The sequence below is a fragment of the Scleropages formosus genome, chromosome 15 (assembly GCF_900964775.1).
Source record: "Scleropages formosus chromosome 15, fSclFor1.1, whole genome shotgun sequence".
Classification (NCBI taxonomy): Eukaryota; Metazoa; Chordata; class Actinopteri; order Osteoglossiformes; family Osteoglossidae; genus Scleropages; species Scleropages formosus.
Window position 1 is genome coordinate 26,185,541 of NC_041820.1, and position 17,799 is coordinate 26,203,339.

Below are 17,799 nucleotides of genomic sequence, written 5' to 3' on the forward strand. Positions count from 1 at the left end.
AAACATCCTATGTAGTCTTGAGACCATGTCGTGGTAGAAAACCTCAGTGAAAACACTTGTTCTGAAAATGAAACACCGACAATCCATACCACAATATAAGTACTTTATTAAACATTTCTGAAGGTGAGGAGCTGTGTGCTGGGAACAGCATAGGGGTGTAGGTTGGATCAGCTCCGTGTGGGGCGTCATCACCCCCAACTGCTGGGATCGCCGTAGAGCGCCATCACTTCTGCAGTCAGGGCTCTGGCGCACTATTTAATATATTTCACCTTAACTATTAGTGTAAGTATTGTATTAAGGTAAGGAAGACCAGGGATACACCTATAAAGTATTAAACACGTCCAGTTTGAGCTTATCCGTTTTTAAATTCTTCCTCGATACTCAAAGTCTTTGCTGACCTACTGGACCTTCCAGGTTAGGCCAGAGGCAGGTGCCCTTGTCTTGACCAGCGGCCTCCACTCAGCAAAGGGCAGGGCTCTGAGCACACACCACTCTGGTAGGTACAATGGCTGAGCAGGTCTGTTGTGCCCACAGCTGTTGCTGGTTCAGGTCCCACAGGAGGACAGCCACTGACTGCTCCGTGTTACAGATGGCCAGCCATTCCCAGAATGCAATACACTGGCAACCTACACTAAGCTTGCCTCGTAACAGCTCCTCATCCCTTACGTTCCCTTTTATCATTGTAGCACTGAACTATTATTTGGCACAATATAAAAAAACCAAAGCAAATTACTAACATTTAAATTGCTTAGACATTCTGCTCAGACATTCTGTCTAATACAACTATGGCCATTTAAAAATAACCAGAAAAGAACAAACAATTGTCTAGTGTGTAAGCCTCTCTCTCTTTTTAAAAAAAAAAAAAAAAATTCACTGTTGAAAAAGACCCAATAAAAAAAAGTGAGAAGTACTGTTCTGTCCTGTCAATGATGGTCCCTTCTAGCTCATGTATCTTTGCCAGTGACCTCCTGTTTTCCCTTGCATTTCAGAGACAGCCCAGGAGTTTTGTCATTTCTACTGAAAGTGGAGATGGAGCAAGGTGGAGTGTGAAGTCTGGGAATGCGGGATCCCTCCAGGCCTCTGGCAGTGGTCACCCACTGACCGTGACTAGTTCAGAGTGAGTAAGCTGTAATAGTTATAGTTAACTGGGGGCATGGGTTGGGTCATATGATCAGATGGTGGTCTTGTTGGCGGCTCGTATCTGGCACTAGCTGAAGTGGCGGCCCAGTCTAGAGGAGCGATAGTCGGCCCTTAGCTGGACAAAGGCGTGCAGGAGATTGCGGTCCAGGTTCGTGAGCTGCTCCCCAGAGCACACTTGCTTCAGGTTGTCTGGTGCAACCACCAGGAGGTTACATAGGGCATGGAGCGTGTCAAAGAGCTGCAGTACCAGAGGAACCTGCAGCATGGTAAGGGAAATAATCCATAAGTTATTGGCTGTAGTGTGAATTTACAAGGGAGGGGAAGGAAAAAAAAAACACAACAAGCTCATATTTGGAAGGAAAAGCAGACAAAAAAATACAATAAATGACAGTATACAAAGAACAACCAAGGCTATCCCAATCTTGCTGACATATTAGCAAGAACATTTAAGGCAAATATGATAAATTCCTTCAGTTTTTGCTGCTCGCTCTGAGGCGTGAACCCTTACTCGGAAGTCCTTGGCACAACGGCGGTATTCGGCAACATCGCAGATGGCCAGCATCCCGCCCATGGAGCTGTAGCTGAACTGCTGCAGGTGTTCATGGATGAGTCGGTGGAAGCGCACGCCCAGCTCCGTTAGCACCGTGTCCACATTCTTCCCATCCATTGACTTGCGCACGCGCTCCACCTGCTTGCTTACATAGGCGCACACCTTGGAGCAGGCCTGGGGGGGCGGCAAAGTGGGGTCATGTGACTGCTGGTCCACATGCCTGAGTTCTAGGTCACATTCGTTCCTGCAGCACTTACATTCGTGTACTGAATCATGACATTGTTCTCGTCCTCTGGCTTGAAGTCCGTCTTCTTCTGCTCTGTGCTCAGAATGTGCTTCATCTGGCCAATCATACAGTTCAGAGTCCTTTGCAGAAGGGCAAGAAATGTCAGTCCAACTATGTACATAAATCAAAGGTTATTTACCCGACCAAAATTACCTTACATGAAGGCAGGTATCGCATCAGTAACAATCAACCTCAAACCATTTTGCCATTTGAAACATAGTCTTCAGAATGCTGTCGTCTTTGACTAACCTGTCAATGCCTGTGTCCAGCTTCACCTCCATTTGTTCAATTACCTCCTTCTTCTTGTGAAGGCACTCTGTCAACTTGGGGGAAGAGCTACACATGAAGAAGAGATAGACAGTGATCAGAGGAGAAAAGCTGATGCCACCTCCATCTTGAAGTGAAGCCACCAGCCTTTTGAGAGAAAACCGGAAACACAGGCCGGTCACAGATCTTGTCTCACAGTCACCTGATGAGGGGCATGAGGTGGTCATTGAACTGCTTATCAAAGAGGTGGAAGATGGTGTTTGCCTGCTGAACCACATCCAGAAAGTACAGGTTGGCATTCTTGGCATCTGGAGAGGGAATTGCTACCAAGGGAAGGGAGACAGCAACACCATTATATGATTATTCTACAGACTATGATCGTTGTTATAACAACATTAGAATTGTCACCTTCAACTAAATTTCACTGATATGCTGACCAGAAGGACCACACAAACAAAATAATCACTTGTGAAAAAGTTTACTGCTTATGGAAAACAGCTAAAACTGATAAACATAAGACAAGTGTACCTGACAGGCCAATCTCTAGGGCATAGTCAATGTGGTCAACACACAGGTGCTCAACCAGCAGCAGAAAGATGGAGAAAGCATTTTTGGGGAGGTCTGACGGATCTGACAGCTGCGAATGACAGGGATCCAGTTAGATCCAAAGCATCACCTGCAAACACCTGGATCAAGGAGTGCATCTTTCTGTTTTCATCTAGGCAATTTTTTGCCGTCTTCGCCATACAACCTGAGCAAGATTTGAAGTGATTCTTTCTTCGTAGCAGAAGACAGTGATGGAAGGAACCCTGGCAGGAAAACAACTAGATGCCAAAGTTGAGTTGTTACCCTGTGGCAGCGCTCAAAGGCATGTCGTGTCTCCTGAAGAAGGTTGACCACCACCTCCTGGGAAAGGAAGGTTTCGCCGTGAGTGTCGATGCTCGGACCCAGTGGCAGGTTGGTACGCTGACGGATCCTCTCCTTCAGCTCCTGGATACTGGAAAGATGGAGCAGGAGAGAGAAAAGAGTGTTGCCTCAGCTAGAGACAAGTGGCTTCAAATCAAAGCCTTGCGCTACAGAGTTTTCCAGAGTTTTCCACACAATGCTAGAAGACCATTTGTGCAGGACTAGGGGACCGTCTGAGTTGGTGTACGGTTAAATTAGGGCTTATTTATGACCTGAAACACACCCTTTGGCCAGACACACTATCAAATGCTCAACAACTGAAATGTTTGATGAGCTCACAAGCAAATGTTTGGCAACCAATGTTTGGCAATCAATGTTTGGGAGGTTAGTGCAAAACTAACAAATAACCCTTAATCACTGACTACAAAATCCTAACAAGAACAGGACGTTGTCGTCGAATAGGGAGGGCTGCGAACTGCCCGATGTCTTTGACTTTATACGAGGCTAACCACAGGTGGCATGAGGAGAAAATCCAAGTGAAGTGCAAGTCATGTCAGTGAATGTTTGGACAGCTGCTGCAGCTATTGCTAGTCTGAACTCTGTTGGTTTACACCACCTACAAGAGACAGCCTTAAAAATCCTGTGATTAGAGGACTTCGGTGCAGATGCGCTAACCAAACAAATCAGTTCCAGATAATTTTCTATAAAAACCTAATGATTGCCATTTTGTGTTTGATGTGTCTCTAAGGATTTTTCATCTGAGAAGAGGGGATAAATCTCCAAGTCTTGTGCCAAAGTGCAGTATCTTCAAGGATGAGCGTTACCTGCCAGTGCCCAGAGGACGCTTCTGATGATTTTTGGAGTCATAGTAGCGCTGCAGGATCATAGCACTCCGGGCTCGCAGGTGCTCCCGCTCTACGTCAATGTAACTCTCCAGGTAGGAGGAGAAGATGTTTTTGATCAGCTTGGACAGGAAGGTGTGCTTGTCTGAGCCCAGGTTGAACTCTGTCAGCTTGGTGGCCAGAGTTGTTGTCCTGCACACAACAAGGGAACAAAGACAGCTTCACAGCTGACCCAAACCTACTGAACCAGGAAAACCCAAAGGGCACCGCAGCCTTACCTGGTGTAGAGGTCAAACAGGTTCTTGAGGTACTGCTCCGAGTCAGATCGACGGGTCTCCTCCAGTTTGTCCTTCACATGGCTCTGAAAACAAACATCAGCACCCAGGTTGACAGGCCTTTCTTTCACACAACTTGCCCTGAAACACCCAAATCTGGAGGATGTCACTACCTGCAGCTTGTTCTCAAAGATGCTCTGGATGAGTTTCGCCATGACCGTTTCTGGGCTGCAGAAGACCTCTCCCACCTGCTTATTGACCCTCTGGCACAGGAGCGCTGTGTCTTCAAAGACATCACTCCGTCCATATGCCCCCTGGATATAGAAACAGCATATTGCAGTGGAACAGCAGATTATCATAAACAGTGCAATGCTGTGACAATTTACACTGCTACCACTAATCTTAATGCTGCAACACGCCACAAAGACCACATTCATCCTCGTGACTGATACAGCCACACAGAGCACGATTAGGTATGATCCAGACACATACCTCCTGGCATTGTTTGATGTAGACATCCACACAATGTGCATAGCCCTGTAAGTACAAAAAGCCAGAAATACTCATAATTTAACCAGCAGACGTGTCCAATCAATGAAACTGCACAGTGTGTTGCCTTGGAGAAATTAATTTTTTTTTAAAAATTTAAAGTAAACATAAATAATGTTGCATTGGCTCCTTGAACACTTTTCTCTGACACCTTGAAGTGCAGCAGCACAGCAGCCACTTCCTGCATGCGTTTGATGTCCCCTCGCCGCTGGGCAGCAGTGAACTCTTGGATCAGCTGACGCTCCAGGTCGTGATACTTGCCTGGGCGAACACAGAGACTGACTAGCCTTGAAGCTCAGAACCACAGGGTATATATATGATGTCGAATGTGGACATGCCAACTATTTGCCCAACTGTTCGTATTACCAACTAGCGTCACAGCCCAGCAATGCAAAATATCGGAAAGGCCCATACTCACTGGCTATCTTAGCCTTCACATCAGAAAACCTGTTAAGAAGATATAAAAAAAAAAAAAAATATGTGGCAAACAAGCAAACATGGCAGAAACAGGAATGCAAGAAATAGGGAGGCTACCTAAATGACCAAAATTTACCAAACGCAAAGACTGGTCTGTATTAGTAACATCTGCATCAGGCTTAAACTGATGTCAGTAATTCAGGTGCACTCCAAACTCTGCTCTTAACTCACTATCCCAAAAAATTAATGACATTTGACATGTCCCATCCTGGGTGTGTCCTCTCCCCCTCCACCCCTGTGACCTGTGCTGCCGGGTTAGGCTCCTACTCACCGCGACCCTGCTCAGGACAAGCAGTTTCAGACAATGTGTTTGTGCACGTGCATTTGACATGTATTTGCTGCCATTTTACTGGTTTGGATTAAAAAAAAAAAATGTTGCATGTGTCCAGTTGGGGCAAGGGGTCTCAGGTTTCAGTGGCTTCCCAACTCCTGTGTCCCTCCACAGATGGTTCCTGACCGCACACTTAAAACCCACCCCTGAAAACTCACCTGTCAAAGGGCAGCTCTTGGGCGATGAGGTGCAGCTTCTGAATGATGTCAGCAGCCTCCTTAATCTGCACAGAGAAGAGAGCCATGAGAAGAGCTAGAGGCTCTGTGCAATGACCAGAAGCCCCTCCACCTGGGGGTGTAATTCCACCACCCGGTGCATGTACACCAAGCGGCCAATTACAGCACACGCTGCTCACCTGAGCTTCGACAGCCCCTCGAGTTTGCAACATGTCCAACTCTTTTATCGCCCGCCTGTTCTGAATGGGATGTAATCCCACAAGAGGCTAAATCTCCTTCAATAATCTGTCCAGGAAGGGATATCTTTCTGAACGGCCGCGTCGAGACCCCCCCTTCCCGAACCACCCAAACGAGTGACTGGGCCCACCATCCGCAACCATTCCATTGCCACAGACGCCTGCCTCAGCTAACATCATTACCCCACTCCCGTGAGGTGGCTGCTGCCTTTTGCTCTGCAAGGCTTTCTAAGTATCTGTCCTCTAGCTAAGATTAGCTAAATCCCATGTAAGTAATGTAGCCGTCTCCCTGCAGTCAGGGTTTAGCAGCACTTGTCTCCGTGCTGGCGGGCCAGCCCTCCCTTTCAGAGGGATTAGCGGAGCCTCCCTCCAGCTATTGACTCACAGCTTCCCTCCTCGGCTCGGGGAAAAAAAATCCGGAAGATATTCCAGCACTTCTGGACATTCCCTGCTCCAGACTCCTCGCTCTGCTGTGGGCAGGACAGACACCTTCCACGCTGTTGGGTCCGACACCCGCGTGGAAAAGTGTGCAGACGTTGACCCAGCCCCTCCCCACAAGTTTACAATGCACAATGTTTTTTTCTAAAGTGACGCCAAATGATCAGAACAAGCATATTTACATAAGACACAGTTCTCTTATTTAGGAAGCAAATACTCATTAACTATGTGAAAGCAGTGCCACGTTCAAGCACTTGACATTCACTGTAACACACCACTTCAGTTGGGTGTTTTAGCTTGCCAGTGGCTTAGCTCGACCACCGTGGTGTTTGCAGAATAGTGTAAACTGGTAGCGATGGGAAAAACTGGGCTGTTATGCACATGGACGGAATTAACGGCACTGGTAATTAAAAGTCTTGATAATTAAGAGAGTCTATGAGCTAGAAAGCTGCAGACTGGGCAGGTAGTACAAAAAGAGATGTCTAAAAATCTTCTAGCATTGAGGTTGATCACTGGACAGGTATGTTCATGTCCATCAGGGTAACGGCGGCTAACGCCTAAACTGCGAAGATGACAAGTCATGAAAGGTGGGCCGGAGTCTACATGGTTATTAATTTAGGTTACGCCTTTGACCAAGGGGGCTCACAAGGTTAGGTTTATATAGAGCACAACTTATATATTCTGTATATAATACAGATGTATACAGCAGTAAATGTACGCGAATTATTACAGCAGATACTGCACCGAAAAAGGAGTTTGAACAGGGATGGGTATATATACACACTGGCACGTGGGTACCACCTTGTCAGGGTTGTTGAACACATCACTGCGCAGTTCCCCGTCAAGGAACTCGTTGAAGTAGGTCATGATGCGCTGTGCCTCCACTGCTCTTTGCCGTGGTGTGTTGACCCCTTCGAGCTGGTCACCCAGATGACACACTTTTGTTGCCACATAGCTGATGTGTTCATCCAGCTCCTGAAAATGCTGGAAGGCCACCTGCAGAGACCGATTCATCTCCAGAGTGTAACCATCTGACATGCGAACAGACCTTACATTTATTTATAATACCACAGTAACTGAAACTCATTTTTGCTTTTCTGAATGAGGATACAGTTCCCCTGGTATGCAACAGACACTGATCTAAAAATATTCTCCGTAACTTTCAGGTACCACAAAGTAAGATTCCAAAACACGAACTAAAACAGTGAACGCAGACAACCAGAAATAAGAAAACCACCCTTGTGTAAGGCCTGAAGAAGGTGCTAGAACAGAAGGGGTATACGGTATGTCTGAGTGCAGCATGGAAAAGCTGAGACAGCCAAGAGCTTTGCACTGACCTGATTGCTCCTTTGCAAGTCCTGTACTTTGCGCGCAAACTCTTTCGCTTCCCGGTTGCACTGCTGCTCCAGCTTCTCCACCCGTCGCTGGATGCGCTCATCCAGCTGCTTCAGCTCTTCAATGTGGTTCTTAAATTCCTCCAGCAACCTGCAGGGGCAGAACGGTGTGCACATGAATCTCCACTGTTCCACTTAAATGTGCTGCTGGAAGTATTTTACCCCAGTGCTGTACACAATTCGGAGGGGGGGGTTCACGTCTTGAGTTCTAATATTTCCTCCACACAATTCCCTGAGGTGTTTGTGCTGGAGTCAGAAACCTACTGCAGAACCGGCAAGCTCGATTCAGAGAAGAGATGCATCATTAATGTAGAAGTCAGCAATGGGAGACTACAAAAAGTGCAAGAAATGTTATCGTTCCATTCCTAGTTTGAAAGAAAAGAATAATGCCACCTCAACTAACCCAACACCAACAGTTAAATGTAAGATTTTCATTGTGCGGTTCATCTCTAGGTCTGCAGATTTATCAGGTCCACATACAGACAGCTTGGTCAGCTACACTATAAGTCCTGTAAGGACCGCAAAGCAAATGTCTCAGGTCAGCACTGGCTTCTCTGGTAAGGGGGCATAAAACATCATAAAATGATGACTATATAATCTCTTCAATAAGTGCTGCTGCACTGGCTACTGCAGCTTAAGGCCTTCTTGCCTTTCCAGTGCACATTCGCTCACTACGTCATGACTCAGTGCTTCTCTGCTGCCAGAGGCAGGCTCCCATGGTGCACCGCTTATACCGGAGTGCCCAACCCATGTTTGCCATCTCACATAATGAGGCCCATGAGGTTATTTGTAAATGACCTATACTTTACCTACTTCAAGGTTATAAAACCTATCAAATCCTGCGGTAAGACAGTTATAGTTAGATACACAGTGGGTCGGTAAGATTGATAGTGATCAAGAGTGACAGAACGTCAGACCGTGGACGGTGGAACCCCTGTTCCCAGTAGCAGTGCCACTGGAGTCTGTGGACCGTGTTCAGCTGCAGCTCAGCCATCCTCAGTGCAGTTGGATTTTGTTCACTCTCATTTTATCACCGTTAACCATTTTGCAGCAAGTAGGCTGCTCTTTATAACATTCATATTTACTCAGATAGCAAACATGATTCCTGAATCAAGAATAGTTTCTGACGAATACAGGACGAGTGATGCGGACGAACTTTCACTTATTTATTGAAATGAAGAACAAGTCAGTGAAAGTTTGGCTCACTTCTTTCAGAAATCTGCTAAAAGATGTTATAGCATGAAACGTGCCTCTGTCTAATCAAATTTCAAGTCCAAAGTCATGAAGTCAAGGTATCTGAGCTCAAAAGAAAACTTTCACTACAGCGATAGCTTCTAAAGAGAATGTGGAATCAGTGGTTAGAGTGAGCTGTGCAGAAGCTAAAATTATCACCATGAAAGTAAAAAACTTTTTGGTTAATTTGTAAAAATTGTTTTGAGGGAATTGCTGACATCGTATGTCCTGAGAGAAAAAAAAAAACCCAGTTTGCTAAAATAATCTTAGTAAGAGACTGATTTGCTGTATTGACCAATCAGCCACTAGTGTTCAGAACACTTTAAAAATGAAAGTTTCACATCATTATCATTTTTTTTTTAAATTATTAGACTCACTACCCTTAACCGCTGGTGCAAGTCAGGCTGCGACAGTACTGAGTTTATCCCGGATGCATAGGGTGGAAAGCTAAGCAGGATCCACCTCAGACAGGTTGCTGGTCCACGGCAGTATTATTGTCAGGTACTGATTTTCAGAATGTGTCAAATTGTAAGAAGTTCAATTTCTCTTTGCTGGATTTTTACGAGAATTATGTCTCTTAATACCTTATATCTACATATCAGATAAATGACTATGATATTTCATCTTTATAGAGCAGGTTTTGTATATACTGATGCATTATACAATAAATATTTTTCCAGTTTAGACATTTAAATTCAGTACATCGCTTTTTGCATGTGTGGCCCTCGAACCCATTCATAACAATGATTGCAGCCCTTGGCCAAAAAAGGCTGGAAACTCCTGGCTTAGGCCATCGGAAGCAGATGGCACAAAATCGGTGGCTTGCTGGGTTATCCAGTAGTGCCTATAGCAAATCCTCAGAGAATCATGGGTGTGAAAAGGGTGCTGTCAGACCAATCCATGTTTCAAATAAAGCTGTCATACTTTAAACAGTCTACAAAAACTCCACAAACCCACTGGAAAATATTCAAAACGCACAACCAGCGGGCACTGCCAGCAATAATGACAATCTAGTCCAAGGGCCACACTGGTTCACTTTCCCACAATCCAGACTGCATGGAATGGCAGGGAGTTCTGCATCCCTCACACAGTTTACTTGTTTGACCGGTTAACAAACACAGTAAATGGTGTCTCACCCGGCAATATGCACCGTGCAATCAATCCCACTGATTCAAAGTGGAGGAGGAACAGCTTTACCTTTTAGGGTCAAAAGCTTCCGCCCCCCCTTTGGAGCCCCCTCCAGGGGTCCTCCAGGCGAGCCTCTCGATGTACTCATCGGCATCAAAAGGTTCCTGCGGGAGTAAAAAGGCAACTACATGAGTCACGTCCACAGACCCTCCACCGACCCACCCACCCACCTTCAGACACTCCTTAGCCACGAATCCCCACGGGTCAAGCATGCATCATCCACAAAATGTCATCTTTAATACCAATTCCCTGGACTACAACGACCGCTGTAGTGGTTAGAAGCATCACTTTCGAATCTGAAGCTTGCTGGTTTGAATCTCGCCGTTTCAACAAAAGGAATTACTCTAGTAAGAACAGCCTGCCTGTACAAATGAATACATCACAATGTCAAGCTGATTATCTAGCATGCCAAGTCACCCTTGGGAAAAGGGTTCGGCTTCAAGCAACAGATGAGATGGACATGAACGGAGAAATGATCATTATGATCATGTTTTCAGTCCAGTGTGCGGTATGATGTGAGCCCAACTTGGGCCCAAGGCCAAGGATCTCGGCCCAGCTCTGGATCTCACAGTGAGTGTGAGCCGGTGTGCACACAGCTCTGGGGACGAGGACAGCAGCACTGCCTGCATTACTATCAGCTCACCTTACTGTGCTGTATTGGAACACACCACATTTGAACACTTCTCCTGCCAGCGATCACTCTGTCACCACTCACTCACTGCGCCTGTCCTGTGTGAGGTCAGTTAGCCGCCCAGCTAACGGTTTCGGAGGACTCGCACCGGCGTCATAACACCGCCGAGCCACCGCCCCACACGGCCAAATAGGACACAGACACACACTGACAGACGGGAAGACAGGAAGGCCGGCAGTCCTGTGTAATAAAAATGCTGCACGGAGTGTTTTGCTGCGTAGCTAATTGTTACAAAACATTACATTAGCCAGCTAGCTAGCAAGGTAGCTCCCCTCCTCTCCCTGCTCCAGTCCCGCCGCCGGTCCCACCTCGAAGAGCTGTGCTGTCGCCGCCATATTCCACCTCCAAGTAAGCGCTCTCCGGTCCTGGCACTTGGCGAACCGCGCTGACTGGACGCAGGGTGAGGCTGTCGGCGGGTCCCGCTCGCTTCGGTGTGATAAAGTGCCCGCTACGCTTCAGCACTGCAGACAGACCCACCGCTTCCTGGAGCCAGCCGCCATGTCGGGACCGGAAATGGAGAGGAGCGGCCCCGCCCACGGAGGGGAGGGGCGGGGCAAAGCACGGGTAATAGTGCCCAAACAAACAAGTGATTACGTTATTATTATTATTATTATTTACTTGGCTGACGCCTTTGCCCACGCTTGTATACTGCAGTGCAAGTGCTTAATTTGCTGCCTAAGTCTACCTGCATAGATCCATAGGTAGAAATTAATGGTTTTGGTTAAAAAAGTGCATGTAAATATATTATTTGCCTCCAACTGTCATGAGAAATCATTTCTGATTCGATTGCAGTGGCACCTCGGAGCATTTTAAAATTATTTACACAGTATAACAACATTAAAATAGGGCCTTTATATTTATGTATACCGTACACGTAAAAGCGACGCAAAGGCGTCGCTCGCTCTGCTCTGCCGCCGCGGGTCACGCGCCGCCGCGGTCATCCGGCGCGTGCGAACAGGAAGTTGTTGTAGTCGGCGAGGTGAGGAGCGGCCTCTTCCGCGTTTTGACATGGAACGGTTAGCTGTGTTTAGCAGCGCGAGGGAAAGAGAGACCCAACGCGCTCGCGCGTAGGACACTTTAAGCGCACGCTGTTCGGCGGAGTGCGGCGCCGTCGCGCGCTCTTCCCACCGGTCGAGTCCAGCTCGCGCACTTCGGCGCTGCTCTCCGCCGGCGGCTCCCCATCTAGCACCCTTGCGGCCCACTGACAGAGCGACGCCGGGACTCGGTGCAGCGCGTGTGGGCGGCGGCGGCGGCGGCGGCGGCTCTCAAAAAACACCTCAAGTCGGCATGTTCGCAGCGAAAAACGCGCGTTTCGTGGCTCAGAGAAGCGCTGCCTGCACACCGAGAGCGCGGAGATGAGTGTCCGGGCGCTCTGGGTCTTCAGCCACGAGAGAGGGGACGGTGGCGGCGGTGGCGGCGGCGGCGGCGCCGGCGGCACTGTGTGTTTCTCCAGGTAAGCCGCCGCCGGGAGGGTACCAACGAAACGAAACGCTGCACCGACGTCCCCGACCGGACGCTCACGTGCCGCTGCCCGTGTTGCCCCTAAAGTTGCGTTTGCGGTGCGCCGCAGGAGGTTCCCCACGGTGGAGCGCCGCGCCAAGGCGTTAGCGGGAGCGCTGTACGTGGCTGTTCCGGAGGACGGCGCTGTGCTGCAGCCTCTGCTCACCGAGCTGGGCCTCAGCGATGGCGACAAAGCCTTCGTGCTGTCCAGGGATGACTGCGCCCGCCCCCAGCGCTCCCCAGCCTTGGAGCTCCGCGTCCAGGGCCGGGATCGGGGCGTCCTGTGGCCGGTGCTCGCTCTGGTTCAGGGGGGGCTCATCCTGGCCTGCCTCGTCCTGGTGGAGGCGCCCCCGGAGCCCCGCCCCCCTCTGCCCAGCTTGGCCTCCGTGTCCCAAGGCCTGTCCCTGCTGGCAGGTCTGCAGGCTTTCCTCTGTGGGACCGGGGCCAAGCCAGATGGGGAGGCGTTGGCTTCCAAGCTGGCCCTGCTGCCCTCCGTCCTGCTGCAGATCTGTCCCCTCGGCACCCCCTTGGACGCCCCGCAGGCGGGCTCCGTGGCGGCGCCCGGCCCGTCGGGCTCCCAAAAGCAGCCGGCCTGGAAGCCGGGACCGCACCGAGGACGGGCGGTCGCGAGCGTGTCCCTGAGCGAGACGGTGCGCTCCATGCAGTACGGAAAGCCCAGCAGGCAGGACCTGTGGGATGTGTTCGGCACCGTGAACTGTAAGGTGGGTCCGCTTACGGTTCCGTAAGCTTTACTTGGCACGTCTCGATGCCGTGATGTGCCTGTAAAAGCCGCTTGTAAGAGTAGCTCGTAACGCCGACGCTGCTTCCCTTTCTTTCTTGTTCCTCCTTGGTTTTTGTGACCCCAGTGTGAAGTGGAGGGGGTCCTTCCCAACGTGATGGTGACCCTCACCCTGCCACCCAACGGGTCCCCGCTGCAGGACATTCTGGTCCACCCGTGTGTGACCTCCCTGGACTCCAGCCTCCTGATGGCCAGCAGCGTGGATGATGGCGATGGCTCCTCCTTCTCTGGCCCTTACAAGTTCCCCTTCTCCCCTCCACTCGAGCCTTTCCGACTCTGCAGCTACACGTCCCAGGCACGTAGGCTTAAATCGATGTACGGCTATGGCTAACATGAAGAATTTTCCATTAAGGTATGAGCTCAGTGGTTTTCTGATCCCCCAGATCCTTTTGTGAAGAGCCCTCTGCCACTTCTGGTCATCCACTCACTCAGTTGAAAATGATCATTTCAGCAGATCTAGAACACCAGTGTGAAGGAGCGAATGAAATTTAGAACTGTTTTTAAATCTGTTTGGAGAATGGCATGTGCTACCCAGCTAAATGAAACGCAAATGTGTCTTTTCAGTGAGAAATATAGTTGGACGTAGGCAGAAATGCCACAGTACCGTATGGATGCTGAATGCACGGTAAATGGACGTCCTGCAGCATATTTTACAGTTGTCACGTGCCTCCCGCTCACCTGCACGCAGGTGCCCGTGCCACCCATCCTGGGCTCCTACCAGCTGAAGGAGGAGGAGAATCAGCTCCGAGTGACCGCGACCCTTAAACTTCACGAGAGTGTTCGGAACAGCTTTGAGTACTGTGAGGCACACCTGCCCTTTTTCAACAGGTAAAGGTGCCCACATATCTGCACTGCCACTAAACTGAGTCTTGTTCTGCTGGCACCTTAAGTCACAGTTGCTTTTGTCCCGGCCAGTCAGCACTTCACAGACCCTCTGTCAAAAAATACAACCGTTGGTTCTGTATGTTAAGGGCTGGAATAATGGTGAACTTTTCACGCAGGTGTTTAATTCTGGTGGTGCTGGAAAAGGACCTGGGTTCGTCTATGTGATTATGGTGCTAGCCTGCCTATGTTTTTCCTCTGCAGGGGTCATGTGAATAACGTGGATGTGAAGGTGAGCTGTGGGCAACTGGAGGTGTCCAGAGAGAAGAGCCTGTTAGTCTGGGTGCTGGGTATGTGCAGTTGGGCCACCATCTGACTCGGTTCTTATCGGTGCTCTTCTGCCATGTTAGCCGAATGAAAATGGTCAGCATAGTGACCTGGTGGCTTCGGCTTCCTCTGCTTGATGCCCTAGGTCAGAAGTTTCCCAAGTCTCGAGAGGTCACGTTAAATGGCACTGTGAATTTCTCGGAGCTTTCTTCAGGACCACGTGACCCTCTCTGCACAGGGTTAACCGCCTACATCAAAGTGAGTGTCTTCAGTAATTTTTTTGTTAACATGAAAACGAAAAGCAGTAGATCCCATCAGGAAAAATAAACTTTATCGTTGGTTTTATGCACAGCACCGTGTCAAAACAGCATGCAGATAGACAGTTCGCTGACAAAAAGTAAATGTGCACATACATTGAGAGAGGGATCAGGGTCAAGAGGTTACAGTTTTTCACAGGTCTGATCATGTGGCGCTTTCCAATAACTTCCGGAAGGGTGTCTAGATATTCCAGAATTCAGTAGAATTGTCATGCTAATGGAATGTGTTTTTCCAGTTATCCGTGTGTTCACAGGATGTACGGCTTTATCATGGTTGAAGAAACACCAATGTGTATGCATATAAAGATTAAATTTACCAGTGTAAGGAAGAGGCTATACTGTGAAGGAAGAGTTGAAAATTATTTTGAGAGATGATGATGTAGTCATTGCCCAGTTGCTACCACATGCAATCGGCAGTGGTGCATTTTAATGACTTTACCATTTTTGGACCAAGTTTGCTAATGACCATGTGACCATAGTAGTGACCGTGGTCTTTAATGTTCACGTCCATGACCAAACCTGCACAGTCTGCAAGTCGTAGGCGTTGCTCCGCTCCTGTGCAAAATAAATATTTTAACTTTGTTTTTGTAGCTCTGGCACTTATGTATTTGTAAAGTATAATGTGATGTGAATGTTATGTTTATATTGATATATATTGCCATATTTATATTGATATAATTACCTTAGTAAGTTGCTGATGTGTTTTGTCCACCTCTCATCTTAATGTTCTGCAGTGGACAGGACCAGTTCTGTACCTCTTTTCAGTAGCAGTCTAGTAAAATGGTTTATGATGGCATGTAGAGGGGAGTTTAGCACAAATAACTCTTCGGCAGCATGTCTTTATAGAACATTCCTTTAAGATTGTTGTAATCTGTGCTGCAGCTGTATTTCCGGGTACCAGATCTGACCCTGTCTGGATGCTGCGTGGATCAGCACTCGGTGCAAGTTTACTCTTCAGCAAAACCCCGCATTACTACTTGTGAGTCTCTCTTCAGTTGTTTCCTTGTGTGGAAATGCTCAGAGTCTACGAACCCAAATGGCAAAATAGAAGTTGTGTATCACATAGGTCCATGTAGTCTACAGGATCCTTCTAGACTGTTTCCACACTTGCAGAATGTTTTGTCCAAATTGATTTGTTTAAAATGAACACACAGCTGGATGCTTGCTAGGGGGGTGCGGTGGCGCAGCGGGTTTGGCCTGTGCCTGCTCGCTGGTGTGCCTTGTGCTCGAGTCCTGGTTGGGGTGCCTTGTGACGGACTGGCGTCCCGTCCTGGGTGTGTCCCCTCCCCCTCCAGCCCTGCACCCTGTGTTGCTGGGTTTAGGCTCCAGTTCTCCACGACCCTGCTTGGGACAAACTGTGTGTGTGTGTGTGTGTGTGTGTGTGTGTGTGTGTGTGTGGATGCTCACTGACATACATGGTCTGGGGGATATCTCATATAGAGCAGCATGTTTCACTACGGGGGCTAATGCGAGGTTTGAAAACTGTATGGAGGGTTTTTCCGATGGCATAGAATGTGTTCTCATTGATCAGAAGTCCTTGCTGGGTTGGACCAGCAAAGTGGGAGAAAAGGCACCTATGCTGACAGGTATACATCATGACTAAACTACTGAAATAAAGCACCAAATGTAATAATTCCATTGACTCTTTGATACACTTGACATGTGGCATCTGCGTAGACCAGTTCCCCCCCCCCCCCCTTCCCAGAAATTAATTCTGATTTGAACTTCGAAACTCAGCTTGGTCGTGAAAGCAGCCTAAGACGATGATTAAAATGCATTCTTTGTCAGTTCCTAATTTTTTGCAAAATTTTTTGTCATTCTTTCTGCTCTTAAAAAAAAATAAATAAATAAATAAATAAATACGTGGAACATCTACAACTAAGCATGTCGCATTGCAAAATGGTGTGTTTTTTTTTTTTTTGCTGAGATGTATGTCGCTTTGGACAAGACCGTCTGCTAAACGAATAAATGGAAGACTTTCATATGAACATTTTACACAAGCATTTATTGTGCACTGTTGGGTGCTAAAATTTTAACGCATTTGTCTTTGCAGCCCGAGAACTGGTGTCTTCCGAGTACTACATCTGGAACTCTGCTGGCGAAGCCCCCATCTCCTCTGCGCTCATGGTGCTGTAGGGGAACAGCAGCAGTGGCCCAACAGAACTGGGTGGTGCTGGAAGTAGCTCCCCCTGCTGTTGGGAGGACTGAACAACACGGAAAAAGACGGGCCATCGCATAACGAGAATAACTCATATGCTCTTCTGACTTTGCTACATTCTCTACTGGGTTCTATATATGGTACCATTTAGAAGGATGTGTTCATGCCTTGATATTATTCTGGTCATGATGGAAATACCTTTGTTTTTGCTATTTGGGCAAATACAGTCTGCCCTTAATTGTAATGCAAGGCAGTATTTTGCAATACTTAAATTTGGTGCAGTTCATTTCTAATGGTTCTGTTTGGAAATGACTGCACCAGGGGCTAATTTTGATCACTTTTTTTCTTTTTCTTTTTTTTTTTTTTTGCGCTTGTATGGCTGGATTCCCTCAGTCCAGATTCTGGTTTGTGTCCAGTGTGGTCTCAGAAATTACTAGAGTAAACCGAACGTGTGTGAGGTGTATAGACCGAGGTACATTGAAGGTCTGTATGTCAATGTGCAGTACTGGTCTGATCTTTCTCAAATAAAGGATTAAAGTTTGCCTTGGGTGTTGGCCACATGTCTTGATTGAGAAGCAGCTTGGGTTGTGGTGCTGGCCCTTCACCAGATTTGGGCCTATAAAGAGCCCCGTTGTCCTGCGTGCCCAGTTCTCAGAGCCCCACTTCAGCAACTCTCAATCAGCCGGGTAATTAGCAGCCGGGATCTCTTGCGCCGGCTGGAGTGGGGGCAGCCGGCCAAGGGCTCAGGCTGCTCCAGAAGAGGAGTTGACTGGGGCCTCGTCATCACCACAAAGGGTCTGTCTGGGTAACTGGCATGACCCCCCCTCCCCTCACTCACCCACTGGCAGAGAGTGGCCTGCAAGCCCATTTAGACATTCAGCCTCTCCAGGCCCAGCT

General features: G+C 48.2%; 2 protein-coding genes across 3 annotated transcripts; one reads left to right on the top strand and one right to left on the bottom strand.

The window, feature by feature from the left end:
• Positions 1-272: 272 nt before the first annotated feature.
• Positions 273-11,837, bottom strand: exoc5 (exocyst complex component 5). Its single transcript, XM_018764072.2, has 18 exons — positions 11,288-11,837; positions 10,298-10,392; positions 7,811-7,958; positions 7,275-7,469; positions 5,782-5,846; positions 5,234-5,262; positions 4,967-5,076; positions 4,759-4,803; positions 4,440-4,580; positions 4,270-4,352; positions 3,974-4,183; positions 3,093-3,240; positions 2,772-2,880; positions 2,446-2,566; positions 2,226-2,312; positions 1,948-2,056; positions 1,649-1,864; positions 273-1,396 (listed from the first exon to the last, which is right to left on the bottom strand). Exons 1-18 carry the CDS (start codon positions 11,312-11,314, stop codon positions 1,208-1,210), a joined length of 2,127 nt encoding a protein of 708 aa, XP_018619588.1. The 5' UTR covers positions 11,315-11,837; the 3' UTR covers positions 273-1,207.
• A 393-nt stretch (positions 11,838-12,230) lies between these two features.
• ap5m1 (adaptor related protein complex 5 subunit mu 1) lies at positions 12,231-17,443 on the top strand. 2 transcript variants are annotated; one of them, XM_029258519.1, is made up of 8 exons: positions 12,231-12,432; positions 12,550-13,201; positions 13,346-13,573; positions 13,967-14,106; positions 14,365-14,450; positions 14,573-14,685; positions 15,627-15,723; positions 16,798-17,443. In XM_029258519.1, exons 1-8 carry the CDS (start codon positions 12,335-12,337, stop codon positions 16,878-16,880), a joined length of 1,497 nt encoding a protein of 498 aa, XP_029114352.1. In that variant the 5' UTR covers positions 12,231-12,334; the 3' UTR covers positions 16,881-17,443. The 2 variants fall into 2 exon arrangements, with proteins under 2 accessions (XP_029114352.1, XP_029114351.1); XM_029258518.1 differs by lacking the exon at positions 15,627-15,723 and having other exon boundaries at positions 16,798-17,265.
• Positions 17,444-17,799: the final 356 nt, after the last annotated feature.

What these genes read in the sequence shown, in the direction of transcription:
- exoc5 (XM_018764072.2), bottom strand. Translation starts at nt 11,314, where the DNA reads ATGGCGGCGACAGCACAGCTCTTCGAG. An exon ending in CCTAGAGATTGGCCTGTCAG is followed by an intron (nt 2,567 to 2,771) that starts GTACACTTGTCT and finishes TTCCCTTGGTAG; the next exon opens with CAATTCCCTCTCCAGATGCC. An exon ending in TCATGATTCAGTACACGAAT is followed by an intron (nt 1,865 to 1,947) that starts GTAAGTGCTGCA and finishes CCGCCCCCCCAG; the next exon opens with GCCTGCTCCAAGGTGTGCGC.
- ap5m1 (XM_029258518.1), top strand. Translation starts at nt 12,335, where the DNA reads ATGAGTGTCCGGGCGCTCTGGGTCTTCAGCCACGAGAGAGGGGACGGT. An exon ending in TCTGCAGCTACACGTCCCAG is followed by an intron (nt 13,574 to 13,966) that starts GCACGTAGGCTT and finishes ACCTGCACGCAG; the next exon opens with GTGCCCGTGCCACCCATCCT. An exon ending in CCTGTTAGTCTGGGTGCTGG is followed by an intron (nt 14,451 to 14,572) that starts GTATGTGCAGTT and finishes TTGATGCCCTAG; the next exon opens with GTCAGAAGTTTCCCAAGTCT.